The sequence below is a fragment of the Diorhabda carinulata genome, chromosome X, assembly GCF_026250575.1.
Source record: "Diorhabda carinulata isolate Delta chromosome X, icDioCari1.1, whole genome shotgun sequence".
Lineage (NCBI taxonomy): Eukaryota > Metazoa > Arthropoda > Insecta > Coleoptera > Chrysomelidae > Diorhabda > Diorhabda carinulata.
The window spans coordinates 24,004,524-24,024,794 of record NC_079472.1 but is presented as its reverse complement, the minus strand read 5'-3'; the positions used below and the strand labels follow the sequence as shown (position 1 = coordinate 24,024,794).

At 31.4% G+C, this 20,271-nt stretch overlaps 1 protein-coding gene across 8 annotated transcripts in view; it reads left to right on the top strand.

Moving 5' to 3' along the window:
• Nucleotides 1–20,271, top strand: part of LOC130901729 (RNA-binding protein Musashi homolog Rbp6) — a 1,060,444-nt gene that overhangs the window by 696,358 nt on the left and 343,815 nt on the right. For all 8 annotated transcript variants that reach the window (XM_057813296.1, XM_057813291.1, XM_057813297.1 and 5 more), the window contains one exon: nt 12,430–12,522. In XM_057813296.1, coding sequence (XP_057669279.1) covers nt 12,430–12,522 — 93 coding nt within the window. The remainder of the gene's footprint in view (nt 1–12,429; nt 12,523–20,271) is intronic.

Here is a 20,271-nt window from a genome sequence, read left to right as displayed (position 1 = left end):
CTCAATGGAAATGTGCTCAGCATTTAATTGAAAAAAAAAGTTACAAAATACAAAGTGGCTGTTTGTCATATGGAGGTTCACATTTTAGGTTGTGGATACACGACATATTATGAAAATGGTTGAACCAATACAGTGACACGAAATTTATGGAGTTCCTAATTATATAGTAAAAGCAAATTATACTCTGACAGACGTTTTTTATGGAAACTATGCTATGGATTGCATTGTTTCGAAATAGAAAATATTACGAGAAATACCTGTTTTTAGAAAATACTTATCAAAATAATCAGTATAATAATTAGAACACCGATATAAATAACCTATGCATATCTTAGATTTTGAAAAAAAAAATTTTGTATAAAAGTCTAATGTTATGCGTGATAATCTAACTTTATTCTATGTTGGGCGCCATTTCATTTCAACAAACAAAAGTAAATATCCACGAAATTCAAGAAGCTCAATCTTTACTAAAGGTTGTTTTTATATTTACGGCGAAATTGTGGATTCACTAACAATTAAGTGAAGGAAACAATTCAATTATTGCCCTTTCCTTCGAAATTACAAATTCCAGCTCTCAATAATCACTACTTACAAAAAAATCGAATTTACTAAAAATATGTTGAAAGTTGTGTCACTAAGAAATAGAATTCACTGATATAAAATTGTCAAATGCATGTTTCAGATCGATAACAATTAGAAAATATTCTACGATAGACTATTGCGCGTGGAAAGTAGGTTAAATATAGTTCAACTCGTAATAAATACAAATATTAGCGTATTTAAGCAATTATGGGAAAAGTGAGGAACGGTAGCGAGATATCTCAATAATTTAAAGCAAACAATGGTGGTTTCCTTTTGTAATACTGTACAAATAAACGTGAGCCTGTTAGCTTAATAGGGGCCAGAAAATTTTTTCTTGTAGTCTACAAGCACAAAAGTGTCTCAACTTTGAAAAAAATAAACATGCTTCGTTTTTCAATATGGGTACTATATAGTAATGCAGAACAATATAAAAAAAGTTCCTTTAAGATGGATAAGTCTATAGAAAAATAGAGAGAAGATCACAAACTAGTTATCAACAAATTGATGCGGATTCATGAAAATTGAAAATATTGACTGGCATAAACCAAAAGTCATGTATTCACTACAAAAAGGATAACAGAAAAAGCAATATTAAAAAGAAATTGTACGTGGCCTTATTTGTCTTAGACAAAACTTTTGATAGAGTAGTAAGAGAAAAAATAGGGAAGATATTTGTCGAAAGAAGAGTTAACGTGAAAATTATAAAGATAATACAAACCATTTCTGAAAAGAATGAGGATGCATTAGTAAGAAATTATCAAATATCGAAAAGCTTCACTATTAATATGGGATTAAAACAAGGGGAAGCTTAACTTCATTACCCATCATCATCTTCATGGACGAGATCATAAAGAGCAATATGTTAAGTGAAAATATATATGTGGGACATTTGCAACTACAAAGAATTAAAATCAGTGGAGGAGTATTTTTAAACGATGTTATACTAATGACAAAGAAAGAAAAAGTGTTACAAGAAAACATTGAGGTGTCAAGCAAAGCTGTAATAGATATGGGTATGAAAATAAACGAGAACAAAAGTGATTGTGATTGGGGAAGAAGAGACCAAGATAAATATAAAAATTGATACAGAAACAAGTTAAATACTACCAATATTAGACGAAAAGGGGACACAGAGACAGAGACACAGAGCGCCAACCCGTGATTTTAATACCCGTCATAAAATTCTATTATAATGTGCCAACTCGTGATCGTGATTGTTATGAAGATTAGACAACTCGTTATGGAACATTATGCAGCTCAGGATTCTAATTATGAAATGAAAAACAAAAATAAAATATACATTTATGGTGTATTTCAGATCAAAATGTAATTATGTTATTAGTTGAATAATTATCCAATTAATAATATTCTCCTAAGTAAGATTTGTAATATCTGTAATATACATAAAATTGTGAATTTAGGTTAGGTTACTTAGCCTAACCAAAAAGGTTTAGAAATTCTAGGTTTCAATTTTTGGATTTTCCAACTTATTAAATTCCAGGTAATACTCTGAATGAATCCGTCAAGAGTTGTATTATGTTATTGGACTACTTCTTCGTTTACCTGAAATATCTACGTACGCCTTATTTCAACGGATTAAAGGCATCACGAGTTGTAACGCACCCGTACACATGATGCAGATATAAATAACGAAATACAAAAAACAATTAACTATATTACGCCATGAATCCTAATCTCACAAATAAAAAAGAAATATCCAGACACATCAAGCTAAGAATATTCAAAACAATATATAGACCAATGCTAAAATTTGAATGTGAATTTTGGTTACTAAAAGAACTAAAAAAATGAAAATTCAGGTTGATGCGAAACATTTAATAAGAGTAAAAAGAATAGCAGAAAAATTTAAAAAAATACATACAATGGTGAAGAGACTCATTTACATAAAACTTTATGCTATCAATTCTGTACCATAGTGTTGAGACGTAAACGCTATGAAAATGATGTTACTTTGTTATTTTATAGGAAATTTCAAATAGTTTGAATGGAACGGGTAACAAACTTCTTCTTCTTTTTCTTTTTCTTTCTTCCATAACAGATTCCTTCTTCGATATCTTTCCTCAACCTGGCCATAGATTGTCACTCCACCTCTCTCGTGGTCGACCTCTACTCCATGTTACAATTGGAGATTTATCCCTTGCTATTTTTACCGTCTGTCATTCGATTTATATGTTGGCTCCTTTGGTTTTTACCCTGTCAATGTTATCTACGTCACATAATCGTCTCGCCCCTTTGTAGGCTTAGTGTTTTTCCCGAAATCCACTTAAGAATATCCATTTCATTTTCACTTCTCCAAACTGATTCTAGAAAATCGGAGTCAAAAAATCTTCTGATCCATATAATAAAAAGTGTACCATATCGTAAAAGTTACAATTAATACTAGAAATCATGATAACACACATGGAAGGTAAAATAATAAGACTTTTGGTATATTGTATAGGAAGCGAAAGAAAAATATTTTCTTAATTTGGTAAATCAAAAAGTGTGTATACAATAGAAACTTTTATCCGGCCCTCAGTTATACGGATTCGCGATTATCCGAAATCGTAGAAAACATATTGCAGATAAATGAATAGCAAGAAATGCAAGAAGATGAAACAGAAGAAAATCTAGACGTGCAAAATGATGTAGGAGCATCTCATGTAAAGCACTTTAGCCTCTAGAAATAACTAATACTACAGCTGAAACAAATTCGTAATATAGCAGCAATTTAGAGAAAAAGTGAAATTACCAAATATTTTAAACCAAATTAAACTTATTATTACATTATTATTATCGATTTATAAATTTATGATTTATTAATAAATATTACTATTATGAAACTTATTTTATTTCACAAAACCCGCTTTCCTTCGTACACCCGATTATCCGGATTTTCGATTATCCGAATCCCTAACGACAACAATTAGTCCGGTTTATCGAGTTTCCACTGTATTTCGAGTTCTGTTGGCTGTTTCGTTAACAATTGTTGAAGGGTCCGCTTGTGTAGACAATGATTTTATATAAGATTTTCTGTGAATCGATAGTTTACAATTCCTTCAATCTCTGCTTCTACCAAAATGATATATTGTTAGTCTAAATACCGTTGGCGTTATTTTAACTTTTTTACGGAGGAATGCTAAGCTGAGACAGATGTATGGCGAGCCAGATTTATTAGCGTTCATCCGGGAGGCACGTCTGAGGTGGCTAGGACACGTAGAGATGATGCTTTCTGATTGATACCCTCGCATAGGCTCCAATTCCTGGCGGCTAGGATGGCGACTAAGAGGAAGACCTCGCCTTCGCTGATTGGAGGACGTTGGAGCAGACCTGATCCAGCTAAGAGTTTGACGTTGGAGGCACTGCGCTCAGGAAAGAAAGGATCGGCAGTCGATTGTTGGGTAGGCTCTGGTTCTCAAAGGACAATAGCGCCAGTTAAAAGAGAAGAAGTTATTTTTATTAACACAAAATGCTTGACGTAGCCAAATAACACTACAGATGAGATACTTTTGCTAAACTCACTGTTGATTTGATCAATATTGTGCAAAATATCCTGTCCACAAATTCGCTTACTCGAAAACTCAAAAGAAAACACAATTGAGGATAGTGGCAAATAACATTTACTTGATTGATTCTAACACTACATTTATTCTAAGGAAGGTAGAAATATTTGAAGTGAATGCAGTAACTGGTCTAACATTTTTTCTTTGCTCTAGTGAAATAAATTTTCGAATAGTTTATTATGCATCAAGTACAAGTTTCAATGCAGCAGTCTAATAGTTACTGAACCCGCCGTTTGTTGGTACATTATTAATTTCACATATTCACTTTTCTATCATTATGTAAATCACGGTGTAATTGTATTTTCACTACACGCTTACAGAATATGTTTTTACACTTGTGAGATTTTGTTTTTCAATGCTATCTCTAAAAATTTCGTGATTTTTATATTGGTTGCTACCATAATTACACTGCTTTGTAGGTTCTTTTATGTCCATCAAATTTGTTATGTATTACAGAAACGTCAAACAACATGGCACATAATTAAAAGTCGTCAAAATGAAATGAAAATAAGCAATAAACACAAGAGTGGAGTGAGAATTAACTTGATTTAACTGAAATTGGATTTGCTTTGACAAGTAATTAAATAATTGTATCTCTCACACATTTTTTCCAATTCGTATCGTGTTAGGAAAACTCTTTTTAGCATGAGAATTAAAAGTGAGAACAGATATACTGGAGTCATTGTAAACATGCAAACAATTCAAAATATTTACGTAAAATTCATCAAAATAAGTAAATTACATAGTATGAAAAATTTCTAGAATATTTATCCAATATTTAAAGTATTCAATTAATCGATATCATTTTTGATATGTATTCTCTTAAATGTAATTTCGAATGGTGTTGCGGGCTGAGGATTCAAACTAAAACTGAAAATTATTTGAAATGCCATACATTTTATTTGCTTTTATCAAGGCTACAACATTCGAATTACCTTATACCATATGTGTTGTCGATAGATTTGAAAAACGCATTTGAAGATGTCATTCTTGATATTATTGTCCGTCCTAGTATGTAATTTCGAAATTAAATAATCCGTTGTTACCATATTTCATAATTATAGCCTACTTGTGCTCTTGAAATTATTCTGTTCATTCGAAGTTCGAATTATTGGAAACTGTGATGGGTATTGGTTGCTATAGTAACGACGAAAAGAAAATATTGATCAAAGAGTAGTGACAAAAGACATTCATCTTGATAGTGCGTGTATATTTCACATAAAAAGAATCCGTCTACGTTCGGAACATAGTTGCCAAGCAAGCAAAGCTACTCGAACAAGGAATAGATATGTTCTGGTAGTTCGTAAATTTTTTCTCTTTGAACCAATTACATTAGATATATATGCTATTTCATTTTTTGTGCTACGTATATGAATTCCAATCGATTACTTTCCATACAAATGAAAGTAACAGATCCCAGGTAAATCGATTTTTAGATTATAAAAATATCTTGGAAGCCTATTTAACACGCAAAGTGGGCCGTTCGATGTTTGAATGTTGGTGTTGTAATATATTTTCTAGAACATTATTGCCTAATTAATTTCTGGTTGTACGTGAGTATAATTGATGTAAAAACATTCTTTAAAATCTATATACATACGTTCTTTCTGTCTTAGTTATTCGTTATAGGGACAGATCAATGATCTTCCTCCGCCGCAAAATAAACATTGTGGAGAAGGGGAAACGTTCTTAATCAATTTGTTATTTTGGAATCAATAGTCCAATAGACTTCGTGTAACAAAGACTAATATATAATAATAAAACTAAAGTTGATGAAACGGTTTGAACTCAAAATTTCGACAGAAGTATTTAAGTTGGATTGAATAGAAGGTGGTGAATGAAGCGCCAGACCTAGCTTCTGCGCGCTCTATATTAGCTCAATCTGTATGTATCTCTATAAAGTAGAATCTTTAAATTCAATTTCTCCCCACTTAAAAATATCTGATTAGAAATTCCGCACATTTGTTAATTGAGGATAATAGAATCATTCCATAAATTCATACGAGGGATGCTACTTAAGTTTTGAGATATGGAAATAGTTATGAGCATATTTCAGATCTGACATTATCATAATCAAATTTGTTCACAGATATTTGTAACATTCATCTTGGGCAAAAAATTTAATCGTGGTTGTACTCCACTTCAGGATGAATTTATTGGAAGTAGTCTCAAATTGGCTGCCGTGTCAGAAAACATACATGCGCGCATAAACTGAGATTGAGGCATATTTGGGCATTAATTCCATTCGCATACATTCAATTCAATCCAAAACAATAATAGACTGGATGGGTTTTTCAAAATGATTCTGAATCAAATTCAACAAAAGTTGTTGGTATACGAAGCATGTTTTTTTCGGAATTACTGGACATCTCGCTGCCGTTTTGTTCGAGTAACTTAGAACATTGAATTCTGAATGGTACAACAGCGTTTATTTTTCAAAATTTTTCGAACAAATCAGGGTAAACAATCGCAATAGAAGAATTATTCTCCACCACAACAATGCGAGCTCTCACATATCAGTTCAAACAAAAACGTTTTTGAACAGTCAAAATATCGAATTGATGGACCAACGTACAGTCCAAATTTGGCACCCAATTATTTCTGCTTATTCTTGGAGATCAAAGTAAATTGCGAGGTCAACGTGAAAAAGCGGTTGTTGAAACGTTCAATCCCACGTTTAAGAGGTACCTCAATCGAAATGGAAAAAATGAGAGTCGCATACTCAGCAAGCACATTTCCATGATTTGCTAATCATATCATTTTTCATTTTACCTATTTCAATCTCTTAATTATTCATTTTTTTGTCAAGCTTTGTAGATGTTAGATGTATCATTACTATAATAATTGATTTAAATAATAAAATTTTTATAAATTGAATTTTGAGACTTGTCTTAAATTTCTCGGTAGTTACCACAAAATATTTTATGTATTATTAACATGATTATTATAAAGTAATATTAACAGAATCAAATATTACTACAACATTTTCTACGGTAAATTGAAGCGTAGGGATTGATCTACTCCATTAAATCATTCCTGCTAGATTAATATACGAAATGTTTCAAATATTAACGTTCGCATGCCATGGAAAAACTTTTTAACGAAAATGGTTTCGTGTCTATCTGGCCGGAACACAAATTAAGGGCACATCTATATTCATGAGTACTTTTCTTCAATAAATTACTAGACAATCGAAATCCTATTTTTTAGCATTAGGTTTATAAAAAATTCAATATCGGAACTGTATTATAATTATTCTATCACCTCTAACAAGTTTATTTTTTTTTTAAATTCAAAGTGATGATTATGAATATTGAACAGATTTTCAGACTACAATCCAAATTATGAACGTCAGTAATTTTAAGCATTAAATGAAATGATAACCGAATAAAATTCACATAGAAAAATAACTGGTATGAATCAACAAAGCAGAGAAGCAACAACTCCCTAATTGACAAATTATTTTCGTCGCGTAACTCAAACTGAAACTTGCTACTGAAAGAGTGGTAGATCTGCTTTGGATTCCTGGTCATAGAGGATACAGGAGCAATGAAATGCGGACGATCTAAATGAGGTGAAAACTTCAGAAATGTTGAAGAAAATCCACGAAGTAGTACTGGATGATCGTCAACTGAGTGCGCGATTTAACATATATAATAGGGATTTTAAAAAGTGCGGTAAATCGCATAGTAACTGAAAATTTGGACACGAGGAAGCTGCGCGCAAGATGGCCCTCAATTGAACAGAAACAGCGTCGTGAACATCATTCAATCAAATGTGTGGCAATGTTTCACACATTTTTGCGACGTTTCATAACGATAGATGAAACGTGTCAATCACTTCACACCCGAAACAAAAGAACAATCAAAACAATGGATTGAAAAAGGAGAACTGTAGAAGGCAAATCTGTAGGCAAGGTGTTTTGGGATAATTTTCATTGACTATGTTAAAAAAGGAGAATATCAGCGGCGAACTTATTACAATGTTTGAGCGAAGTAACCAAGCAAAAATGACCGTATTTGGCAAAGAAGAAAGTGATGTGATCAAGATAATGCACCAGCTCACACATCCGTTAATGCAATGGCCAAAATTAATGAATTAGAGTTTAAATTGCTACCTCATGCACCCTACCCGCCAGACTTAGCCCCCTCGGATCATTTTCTGTCTTAGACTTGAAAAAATTTTTCGGTGGTGACATATTTTCTATCAATGAACAGGTAATGTCGGCAAGTTATTGGCTATTTTGAGAAGCTTGACGATTCTTATTATAAAAGGAGTATCGAAGGTATTGAACATCGCTTGCAAATGTGTATGTATTTTTTATAATGAATGAACAAAATTTTCTCAGCTTATCCTCTTCGGATATAATAAAAACTTTGTAAATTCCATGTAAACGTAAAGGTATAACCACCGGTATTCTTTTAACATTCCGGTAACATTATAAAAAACTGAGAGTCATAACGTTTATTTTATTCATTATCAATTCATAAATTAGTATTTAATACAGAACAATGATCAGATTGTAAATTTTTTTATTCGAATCTATAGATTCTGAAGAAATTTTTTTTTAAATTTAAAGGTAATATCTCTAGAGGAGCTGGGCTGAGTGAATTTTGTTAATCATGAACTAATACTGGCAATAATATCCTGAATTTTGTCGCAGAAACACCCACAATTACTTATTATCTGAATAATATATCATTGCATCTATAATTTCCTACATTTTCTTCCTCCCGCAAATCCGGATTCTAGAACCAAGCCTCTGATAATTATTTTGGGTTAGATATTTGTGTGAATTTGAATCCGATAAAGGTAAGAAGTTTAGTATCATCAGTTTGTGAACTAATTAACACGTATCTGTTCTACAACAAGTTAAGTTAAAAACCGTACTATGGATAAAGGGATTTAACTCGTCAAATCAACCATAAGAGTGCGATTATGAACCTATTACTAAAAAGTTCCTGCCGTATCAGAAAAACAAATTTCGAGGTGAAAACTCTCAATGATTGGTTTTTGCATTTTTCAGCAACACGATTATCTATAAAAAATTGAAATACTTTCTCAGAATCATCGTTTAAGAGATATACTGATTCTAAAAGTTGAAAAAAGTTGTAATCAATGTCGTTTATATATTCAAAATACTATCGAATGTTAGTTCGAAAGAAACCCACAATTTGTGAAAGCATTTTCTGCTCATTAAACCTTTTTTCTGGTATATTATCAAGTTCAAATGTGACTTGGGTATCAAAAGGTTGGAACATGATAGACAATAAAATGGTTGAAACTGTATTCCCAACTACGGCTGCAAAAAAAATAAACTGGATATTGCGAAATTCTTGCATGAGAAAAATTTGCTACAATTTTTGGCATCCAAAAGTAAAGAACGTTCTGAACTTTGGTTTAAAACCATAGAATAAGATGGGTTATACATAAAATATTAAGATTTTCTTTTTGTATGATCATTTGATAAATAAAGGGAACATTCGAAACCGATATTGTTTATGAGACACTCTCTATAATGTTCTGGTAGCACTCACTTCACAACTTGTTTTCTGTTTGAATTGTATTCTTCCTCTTTTAATGTCTGTCTTCCTATTTTCTCAGAATTGTGTACCTTTCATCTTCAATTCTACTTCTTTTACTTCAAATTAAAAAATTTATATTGAATTGTTTTATCTATTATCAATAGATTTTTTGAAAACATTAAATCTTCACTTACTTTACGTTTTTCCTATTTACTGAATTGACATATCAGTTCTATTGTGTTTGCAGTATGTCTCTGCTTTTCTCTGTATATAATCGGCATAATTCAATGCACTCAATACCGACAACCAAATATTTTAAATGGCTTATCTGTGCGTATTCACGACAAAGCGGCATTTGGTAGTAAGTATTCAATTAACTCCCGCTTAGCTTGTTTATCAGCGTGTTCGACTAATGTATTTCAGTCTTATCGTTAATTCAGCTAGGGATAACTTGAATCTGTGGAAGTGTGATAATTCTATTATATTACTATGCCACGAAATCGATCAATGAAATCCAGAATATATATTATTCGTCTAAACTAAATCGATCGGTTTAAAACTAGCACCCTTCGATTATAATCGCGTACTAACGAATAAACCAATCCTCACAATATTATTTAAAGGAATTTACAATAAGCGATCGACATTAATTCTCCTTTAAGTCATCGATACATCATTTGGTATTCATTTGATGTATGGGAACTGACTAGAGAATACAATTTATTGAACTCCTAGCTACAAATTTTGTTACAATCATTTGAAATTTATTCGTCATAATTCTTAGTCATAAATTATTTTTAGAGGAATGAGATCGGTTATAAATACCCAAACCACACAAGCCAAAAACCTTGGTAGCGTTTTGCAGACCAATATCTCTAACATGTACAAAGTGTGAGGTTTTAAAGAAGATATTGAACCGTAAATTAACATGGCAAAATTTGCCGTTCTAGAATGGATTCCAAAAGAATAATTTAACAAATGGTAGAACTATAAAGCTAGAATCAGATATACCTGCTGCATTTTCAAATGGTCAAAAATTCATAGGAGGTATTTATAGATCCCGAAAAAGCATACGATCTAATGAACGCTGATAAATTTGAACATAACTTTCAATTTAACGGCATACATAGATAACTTCTTGACACAAAGTATCTTTGTAGTCTAAACAAATGTTGCAATATCTATTAACCAGAAAATATAGGAGAAAACTATCCTCAAGGATCCTTCCTAAGCACATTATTTTCCATGCATGGCGGTGTACTACTTCACCTCTTGTATCACATCCCCATTACTTGTGAGTGTAAATGCTGACGATATTGTAATAAATAGGAAGGAAAAAATATAAAAACATTGAAGCCACTAATTCAAAATGTACTGAACAATATTGAGGAATGGCGAAACAAGTCTCGCTTCAAAATATATCACGAAAAAATCAAATTCTTCCCATTCGCCCAGAAAAACTATCCAGAATTAACAATAGGTAAGAGTAAGCTTAATCTGACGAGAGATACAAAAAATACCCGCTGCAGACGGACGGAGGCACAAAAGGCATTTTTAAACAAAAAATATTTTCTCCTTAGTTCTTTCCAAAGAGAGAATCCTATGGATATGAATTAATAGAATGGGTCAAACTTCGTATCAATATATGTAACTGAAAAATATGCATATACGAGTAGGCTCTGGTGTTTTATAACTTTCAGATAGATCCCTGCAAAAATTTCCCTCGATGTTGAATTTCACTATTTTCAGAGGTTTTTCGTTATTTCTGATTCTTGTTTCAAATCATTCATCACTTATGTCCGTATTTTCTCTGGTTTCTATAGAAAATTTGAAATTAACTGTGGTTCTATTCTACGAATTTTCTGATTCTGAAAATCATTTTCAGTAAATTAATGCAGTGGTAATTGATGTACACATTGAGGCATTGAGGAGTAGTGCAGAAGATCGATTGGCTATGGATAGGATAGACTTTTGAAAGATGCTAGTGATATTTAGAAATGTATCTTCAAGTGAATCGTGATAGGATCATATTCATAGTCTAATGCTAGTGATTTTTGGAACTCCATAATGAATTACATTATTAGTTAAACGAAAGTGTTATTAAAGTTAAAGAAAAGTGTTATTAAAATAAATCAACAGCTGAAACTGATGTTTTATTTCTTGACATATAATATAATACCAGAAAAAATTCATTTCACCTGATATTTTTGCCACTCGTAGTGTCTTAACTTTGTTGCTTGTAGGTCACCTTTGTTAATTTCATTGTTCATTAATTTTCTTTCAACTTTTTTATCAATATTTATTTTATACAGTACTAATTAGATAAATTTATGAATTGATAAATGCATCTTTACTGGGTATGACATAAAGTGTGTGAAACACTAATTTTAGGAATTTCAGAACAAGAATATTCAGTTGGATTTCTTTGTTTAATAGATGGAGCTCCTACAAACACTACCTACTAAATCTGCATAGAAAATCTATGTTTATTTCTCCATGACACTGAACATATCTTCTTGATACTCCTCCATTAAAATTGACAATGTGGCGTTCCAGATTTGAGTCGAACATTCTAGATATTTCATATTTGCTGACAAGGCAAAACTGCATGGAACATTACCACAATATACTTCTTTCTATGAGTCTAGTACCCAATACTTTCCCTTGTCTTCAAAATGTATTTTTTCTAACTAATTTAAAATTTTTAGAAAAGATTCATTTCATTTGTATTAAAATTAACGTTAATTTTTTGGTTATAGATGGTTACCAGGACGAAAAAAATATTCGTAGGCGGACTATCTGCACCTACCACATTAGAAGACGTGAAAACATACTTCGAACAATTTGGACCGGTGAGTAAATCAAAATAAATATGAAACTAATTCGATAAAGACTATGAACAGAGATAAACGGGTTGATGTGTTTTGAAAGTAGAGCAAGCAAGCAAAATTAACGAGTAAAACTGTGACAATGACCAATTGATAAGTAATGTGGGTTGTAACTTCTGTTCAATAGCTCAATACTGTACTTCCAAACAAAGGAAGATCAGACTTGTCGTAATCTGAAATACTGCACTCATTTTAACTTGATATTTACAGAGGCGGAAATTGAGATATATCGGGTATGTAATGAAGGTAAAGTAGCTATTGGTATTTCCGACAATCCTCTACGTGAAACATTGAAGTGGTATAAAAAACTAGCTTCTAAATCATTACTCACAATTGCAGTCTTAAATGTTCATACTATTTACGCGAAATTCATAATGAAGATTTGTCCATAACTGAATTTAAAAAATATCTTCTGTAGCAATTGATTTGTAATCTTGAAGATGTTTCATCAACTAGACCAAATTTAGAAAAAAATCTTGGATCCAGCCGTATAATAAGGTATTTTTGTTCCCAAGACATGGAAGGGAAGCATCTTAGAATAGAACAAAAATGTTATAACGTTCTGTGTCGGGTGTGTAGGAGAGCCACTGTACCTCGACTGTTTCTACTAATGACATTAATATTTTTTCTCAGTTTTATTCGTACCTTTTTGTATTCAGAGAAATATAAAAACACCTATTATCATAAATCGTGTCAAGAATCTTTATCAAAGCTTAAGATCGACTTCAAGATGACCTATGGATTTTGAGATATTGTTCGAGGCTTATTTAGCATGGTGATGCTGTATAGTTCAACCGTTAAACAGTACAAGACATAAGACAGTCAACAAGCAAAAGAAAGGTATGAGTTCGCGATTAGATTAGATTGAAAGTGACTACGCGATTGACATCGGATTAAGTCTCGGAGGTTTCAGTTTATGAATTTGAGAAAAACTTTTTCTAGAACTTCTATAAGCACTTCTTTAAAATCCATATTTATTGTAACTGGTGATAGGAGTATCGGTAGTTTTGGTCCACAGAGGAGAAAAGAGTGAAGAGATCACCGAGATCAGAGATATTTATAGTTATTTTTGATTCAAGGAAAATAATTGTGTTGTACAGAATTAGAGGGATTACAGCACACTGTATGAGTAAGGAAAAGACGTCTTAAGGCTAGGGGTGGTTTAGTAGCTCCAACGTTGTAAGGCTGAACCAGATAAAAGAAGAGGCAAAAAGCAGTGTTGTGAACAGAGTTTAATAAATAAGTGCTGTAGCTGAGTTGATATAATCAAGTATAGAATGTAGGGGACTGATAGTTTCAATTTGTTTAATCTCTTAAAGCAAAATTCCATTAATAACATCAATATTTAGCGAGCATTATGTGTATTTAGATCAGTTGGAATTTTGGAGAAGTTTTAAAATATCATTCGATGAAAATAATACGAACGAATACGATTTTTTTAATTATAAGCTTTCTGATATTATGATTATCGCGTGCTTCGCATTGAAATTGTAGAATTAATTTTAATTTATACACTGATTTATTAAAGTCGATCATTCCAAATTAATTTTCAATATTCTTTGAATAAATTCCCAATATCTCAATTTATTCCCTTAGACTTCGCCAATTATTACAGATCCGCACCCACGAATAAACAGACCTGCAATCTAAAAAATATTTGTGATTCACAAAGGTTTTTGTCGAGTCTGATATACTGTCAGTCAAACTGGTAACACATATTTCTACAGTATAACTATTTTACAACCACCACTTACAGTCTAGTGCTTCAGCAAGACTTTATTGCTTCAATAAGACTTCGCTTATGATCATTATAGTGTAAAATGAAGTAAGTTTAAAGTGACAAGAGATTACGAAATTCTCAGTTGATAATATTTTCCCAGTTTTTGCACGCTTAAAAATTTTTTTATCGTTTCATCAACTCAGAAGCTTACTAATCAGACCGTAAGTTGTAGTAGTTAGAAACAATTTTATTATTCTCATATTTTGCAATCTAATGATGGATATGGATATGGAAAAATGATGAATAAACGTTCTAAAGTCTAGAACTTTTCATATTTCTATGAAAATCATCCACACAAAAAATCTAAACATAGCAATTAAGTAATATATCCCATAAATGCTACATTTTTTTCTTCCTTGTTTGTTGATTCTTATTCTAGTTAACATTATTTGAGATTTTTATAGAGGGTCCATAAATTAGAAGAAATAAATATTTTATCGACGATGGAAATATCATTTTCTATTCCTGTCTAATGCAATAAATCTAATAATTCATGTAATTGATATATGATACCTTAATATACTTTAATTATGTGTGTCTTATTGTTAGAATAACTAAGTTATGTTATAGAGAGACAGAGAGAAATGCTTCTATGTCAAAAAATTTTTTACAATTTGTAGACAAAACAAGGCACTTTCCAGTAAATATGCCTCCAAATTATTGCCAAATGTGGGAAAAGATTTTATAGATTTGATTTTAATTGATAAGTGATTGTGCATTTTTTGCATTGTAAAGTATGACTAATTCTGAACGCGGAGTAAGGTAGATAAAGTTCGTGCTCCGCGTTTCCTAAGTAGATAGCTGTGCAATGATCTGTCTAAAACTGGAGTAGCGTGCTTATGGATTAGGAAAATATTTTTAAAAGTTGAATACAGAAAGAAAAATCAATATTTAGATTATTTAAAAGATGTTCCGCAGGGACCCCTGCTATTTAATCTGAGTAAATATCTAACACACTCTTTTGTCGTTTGAAGAATCGCTAAAATTGAGAAGATGTGACTCAATAAAGGCATAATAAACTGTTATAGAGGTGGATATGTTTAGTTCCTTGAAAACTGATCTTTGCGCAAAACAGGTAGAACTTAATTTTTAAGATAAAGCGGCAATATGTAACTCTCAGAGACAAAGAACTTAACACCGTTGGAACGCTGTTTTCAAAACGCGCATGATCAATTACTAACATAGTCTGTGCGAACAAACCAAATATCACAGTAGAATAGAAAGAGATTGAATGATTCAGATTTTTTATGAGATAACTGCCTAATGTTTTAATTCAATTTCTTACGTGACAGAAAAAGTATGTGTGCTTAATAGATTAAGAAAAAGAGAAGAGCGTGAAATAAGGCTTTTCCTCTCTTTTCCTCCACTACAATAGAAATAGAAAAAATAAACTTTCCTACAATGAAAACAAGTACATTCAGACGGAACCAAGCGCTAACTATTAACGATAACATATAGAAGATACTTGAAAATAGAGCAAATGAAGAAGAATCTCTTATAATAAAATGCATGCAACATTTTCGCTACCATTAATAACGAAATTAGAAAGTGCAGTGTTTCAAACCACATTCATAGATATCTTAAAAAAAAGCTGCGTCAACAACAGAGAAAAACAAGAAATACGCCGCCAATACATCAAAATAATAAATAAATTTTCGTGCTAAACGGACTCGAAATGACATGCTACAAATATTTTTTACGGTCCTTTAAGTACTTATAGATATTATATTATTATTTAATGGCACTTATATCCTTTCATTAATACATTTGTTTAAAATTGGATTTAGCGTACTACTCAAATAGATTCAAACAAAAATAAATCATTGCCGTGTTTCCAAATTTTTCTGAATTAACCAATTTCTATTTTCCAAATTACTTTATTATATATTATTTTCATTATATTATTATTTATGGGAAACATTAAGTGACATTATTTGATATGATATTGAATATTTTGAATGTATAACTTTGACCGGTTTATGTATCTGATATCCGTTAATCGTGTAATCAAATACAAATTAGACCGAAACATACAATAAGTACAATTGTTTATGTAGAACTGTTTTTCAAATATAAAACGTTTTATATAAAGGAATAGCTACAATACCAACATACATTTTATATCGGCAAACTCTTCAGTAAGATTTTCTCTGAATTTAATAAAATACATGAAAAGAGACTAAAACAAATCCAACTTTTTCTTTGAAGCGTTTTCTAACCCTAACAGACATTTTACCTTCTATAGTATACGTGAATCTATCGAAGAAGGGACGAAACAACAAATAAACCCTTGAAACTTTCGAAATATTCCCTGGAAAATGACAATTTCAACAAAAATTTCATGCAATGATTTTTTACAAAGAAACACTGAAATTAATTCATTAAGCATTTTAATAATCAATAATGTATTTCGTATTTTTGGAAAAAATTTGGATTACTTGAACATGTATCGATGAATAGAAAGTGCAAACGAATATTTTGATAAAATAGGCTGTGATTGGAACACGATTATGAACTAAATAAGACCTGGCAAATAATAATACAAGATTTCTGAGGAATCTGGTACTATGATATCGATCCACTTCATTTACCGTACTAAATCAAGATTTTATTTATAAATAACATTACCAGAAAGTCACTATACTCCATATAGACCCGCAAATTGTCAATTTCTAACCGTAAATAATCACAAAGACATCGCAGCTCGTTGAAGTAAATCTACTAAATATACTGTTATCATCGTTATAGGTGATTATGTAGACATCCTAACGAGCCAAATACCTCATTCAATAATGCAGAAAATATCAATTATGAAGATGGATCTATTATCGTATAGGAAAGCATTAGTTTGAAGGTACATACAGACCTAGTTGTGATTCTTGGCGGTCGTATAATAGCCAACCGCTACAAACCAGACATATAAGAACCTCATATAATGTTATATACTTATCAAAATGTCATAAAAGCATGATAATGCACGACAACGATTATACAAGGTTTTCTATGGTTTCTCTATAATCTAGTGAGCCGGTTGACCAGCCAAATGGGCGACAACAGCTGACATTGTTCGAAGAGCCGTTTGATTGTCGAGCTCTACTATCTTTTTCTTTCTTTTTTTCTCTTTTTTCTGCACTTTTCATTCCATTACGGTCCACACGACTCTACCTTCTTCAATCCACCACAACTCTAGCTCTGCAAATCAATCTTTCCTATATCAGGGCCAAAGCTAAAGAATATCCCATTAAAATAATGTCCTCATCCCATCATCACAAACAACCCAAAGAACCTCTCTCTTTCCGCCTCAAAAATTTATATATCCATACTCTGAATTGTACAAGCCTGATCTTCAGTCGAATGAATATTGAGGTCTAGATAAATTGTCATACAGATTGACCTAAATAAGGGATCACATGCATCAGAAATTTGATTTTGAATATGCTTAGAACCTATGCAACACAAGATATTTCATTACAGAAATTAATTGTGATGAATTTTTCACATTAAGTTTCATCCGTCTCTTTATCATCGTGTCTTCAACTTTTTCATTTAAAAAAGAGTCAAAACTCTCAAAATGCTATGACCTGGGACTATACAAAGGCAGGCTGAAATAAACATATATGAAGTTAGGTTTGGTACGTTTAAGTCAAACCTTGTACTTTTATACTATTAATAGTTATTTCATGTATTCGTTGTAATGAAATTAGTTCAGTAAATGGGCGTTTACACTGGTCAAGTAAAATGGTTCTTGCTGAGGAATTAGCAAAAATTGTGCGTGAGGAATAACAAAAAATAAAGATAATTTGAGTTAAACACTGGATCACTTACCGAGGATCAAAGGAGTTTCAAGTAGTCTCTGTGTAATATTTACAAGATATATCATGAGATCATCTATTTGACGCCTTTTTTTGGATATTGTTGTGTTGTGTAAAAATTGCACTTGTTTCAACTTCCAGCATAGTAAATTCAGTCGATCAAATGAGCTCAATGTATGGTTAACATGTTCCATTGGGAACAAGTCACGTAAATTCATTGACTTTATCAAATCACTTGAATAGTGTAAACGCCCCTTAAGTCGGTATTTGATAAAACTTTCTATTAAGTTTATGTCTAACAATTCCGCTTTTTCACTACAGCATCAGAAATAAAGACCACTGTTAGACAGAAAAAAGATATATCCAACGATATAAAGCTAATACATTGCCATTAGGCACATCAAAACTTTTTTTATAAAGCCAATTTGATCAAACTTCAACTTTATTATTTGCCAATACAATAATTTATTATCTGTAGAACTTTGAGAAGTTTTTGGACGAACAACACTGATTAAAAGTTCTACAGTGGAGTTTGCCCCATTCGTGCGAAACTGTTTTTTGGACTGGAAAAAGTCTAAATAATTCATATTTTAGAAGTATTTCTCTCTTATAAGAGAACGTTTTGAGAGTGTTGAAGTTCATTTAGAATAAAAGCGTTCGAAGACTTCTAAATATATTAATAAACAAAAAGAAATTAGTTCTGTTAATATAACCACACTTATTTAGTGAAACTTATTTTATAAGCAATAATATTATAAAAACAAAAATCTCACGGAACCTTAAATAATTTTTATTACAACCAGAATAGAAGATGAACTAAATATGAATTGAATTATGGAAACAAAAGTAGTTAATAGTCGCTGAAGAATGTGATAAATCAAAGGTTTTTGAATCTTTGAAAGCATAAGATATAAAGTTGACTGAATTCATTGAAATTGTGATTTGAAAATCTTCATGTGCTATTCTTATAAAAATCATTCGATTTATTAGGGAAAATTCCAACCATTCAGTTAAATTTCAATTATTTATTAAGTAAATATAATGTAATGGTTCTGTCTTTGGTCTTCAAAAATAAATTCCTTTTTTAATACATCTTCCTCAAAGATAGTATTAAAAATCAAGCTACAGTTCGTATATTTTATTCATGACATTGATTCACGTTTTATTGCAACTCTTCAAAGGCATTAAAGCCATTTTGCCTGCATCTAAAACGTAAAAAATAATGTCAGTAAGCCGAACAATGTTTCTCCAACTTCCAATAAAACTCCTAACAAAGGGTACTTTAACTTTATAAAACCCTCTTTATCTAACCTGCTTCATAAATTTAAACAGTGGCAACTATAAAAGTAAAAGATTAAAATATCAATTAAGAGCGCTATTAAACCGCCCCGTTCGAAAAAGACATTTATCAAATTGGGAAGGCTTCTGGCAGAGAAACTGTACAGTGTAATACGGTAATAAGTAAATTAAGAAGGACCGCTGGCATAAATAAGGGCTCTCGCAGACCCATTATAGACCGAATTCGCGTCTGGTGCTAGTCGATACCGAGCCATTAAAGCTCAATACCAATAAAAATAGATTTTGGTTCAATGAATGCACCATCGCGTCGATGTGTTTTTTATTAAGATAAACTACAACTATTAACTGTTTACAAGCGAGGCTTTACAATTAAAAATTAACAAAATGTCTAATCTTCGATCCTGCTATGGGAAGATATAAAAATAAAAAAGTCGTTTGATTTCTTTAAAAAATATGAACCCTCCAAGAAATAATGAAAACGAAAATAGTTTATTGCTAATATCTCACTTACTCTATGAGCTATATGTGAAGATGATAATACAAACAGGGTGTTTTAAAAAATAGGTGATCCCATCTCTAGGATAGAAAGAAAACTGCAAAATATTTTGGGTTGGCTTGGGATAAAAGAGAAAAAAATTATATACTTTTTTAATTTTGCCGCAACTACTGGTAACATTGTATTGAAATTTTATACGAATATGTTTTGGAAGCTGATACATCCAATGAATTTGTTTGTATGTATGACTCTCATAAAGGGCGCTAGTTACACGGTTCGTACCAAGTAATATTGAAAATGAAGTAATAACCGATGCTGGAATGAAG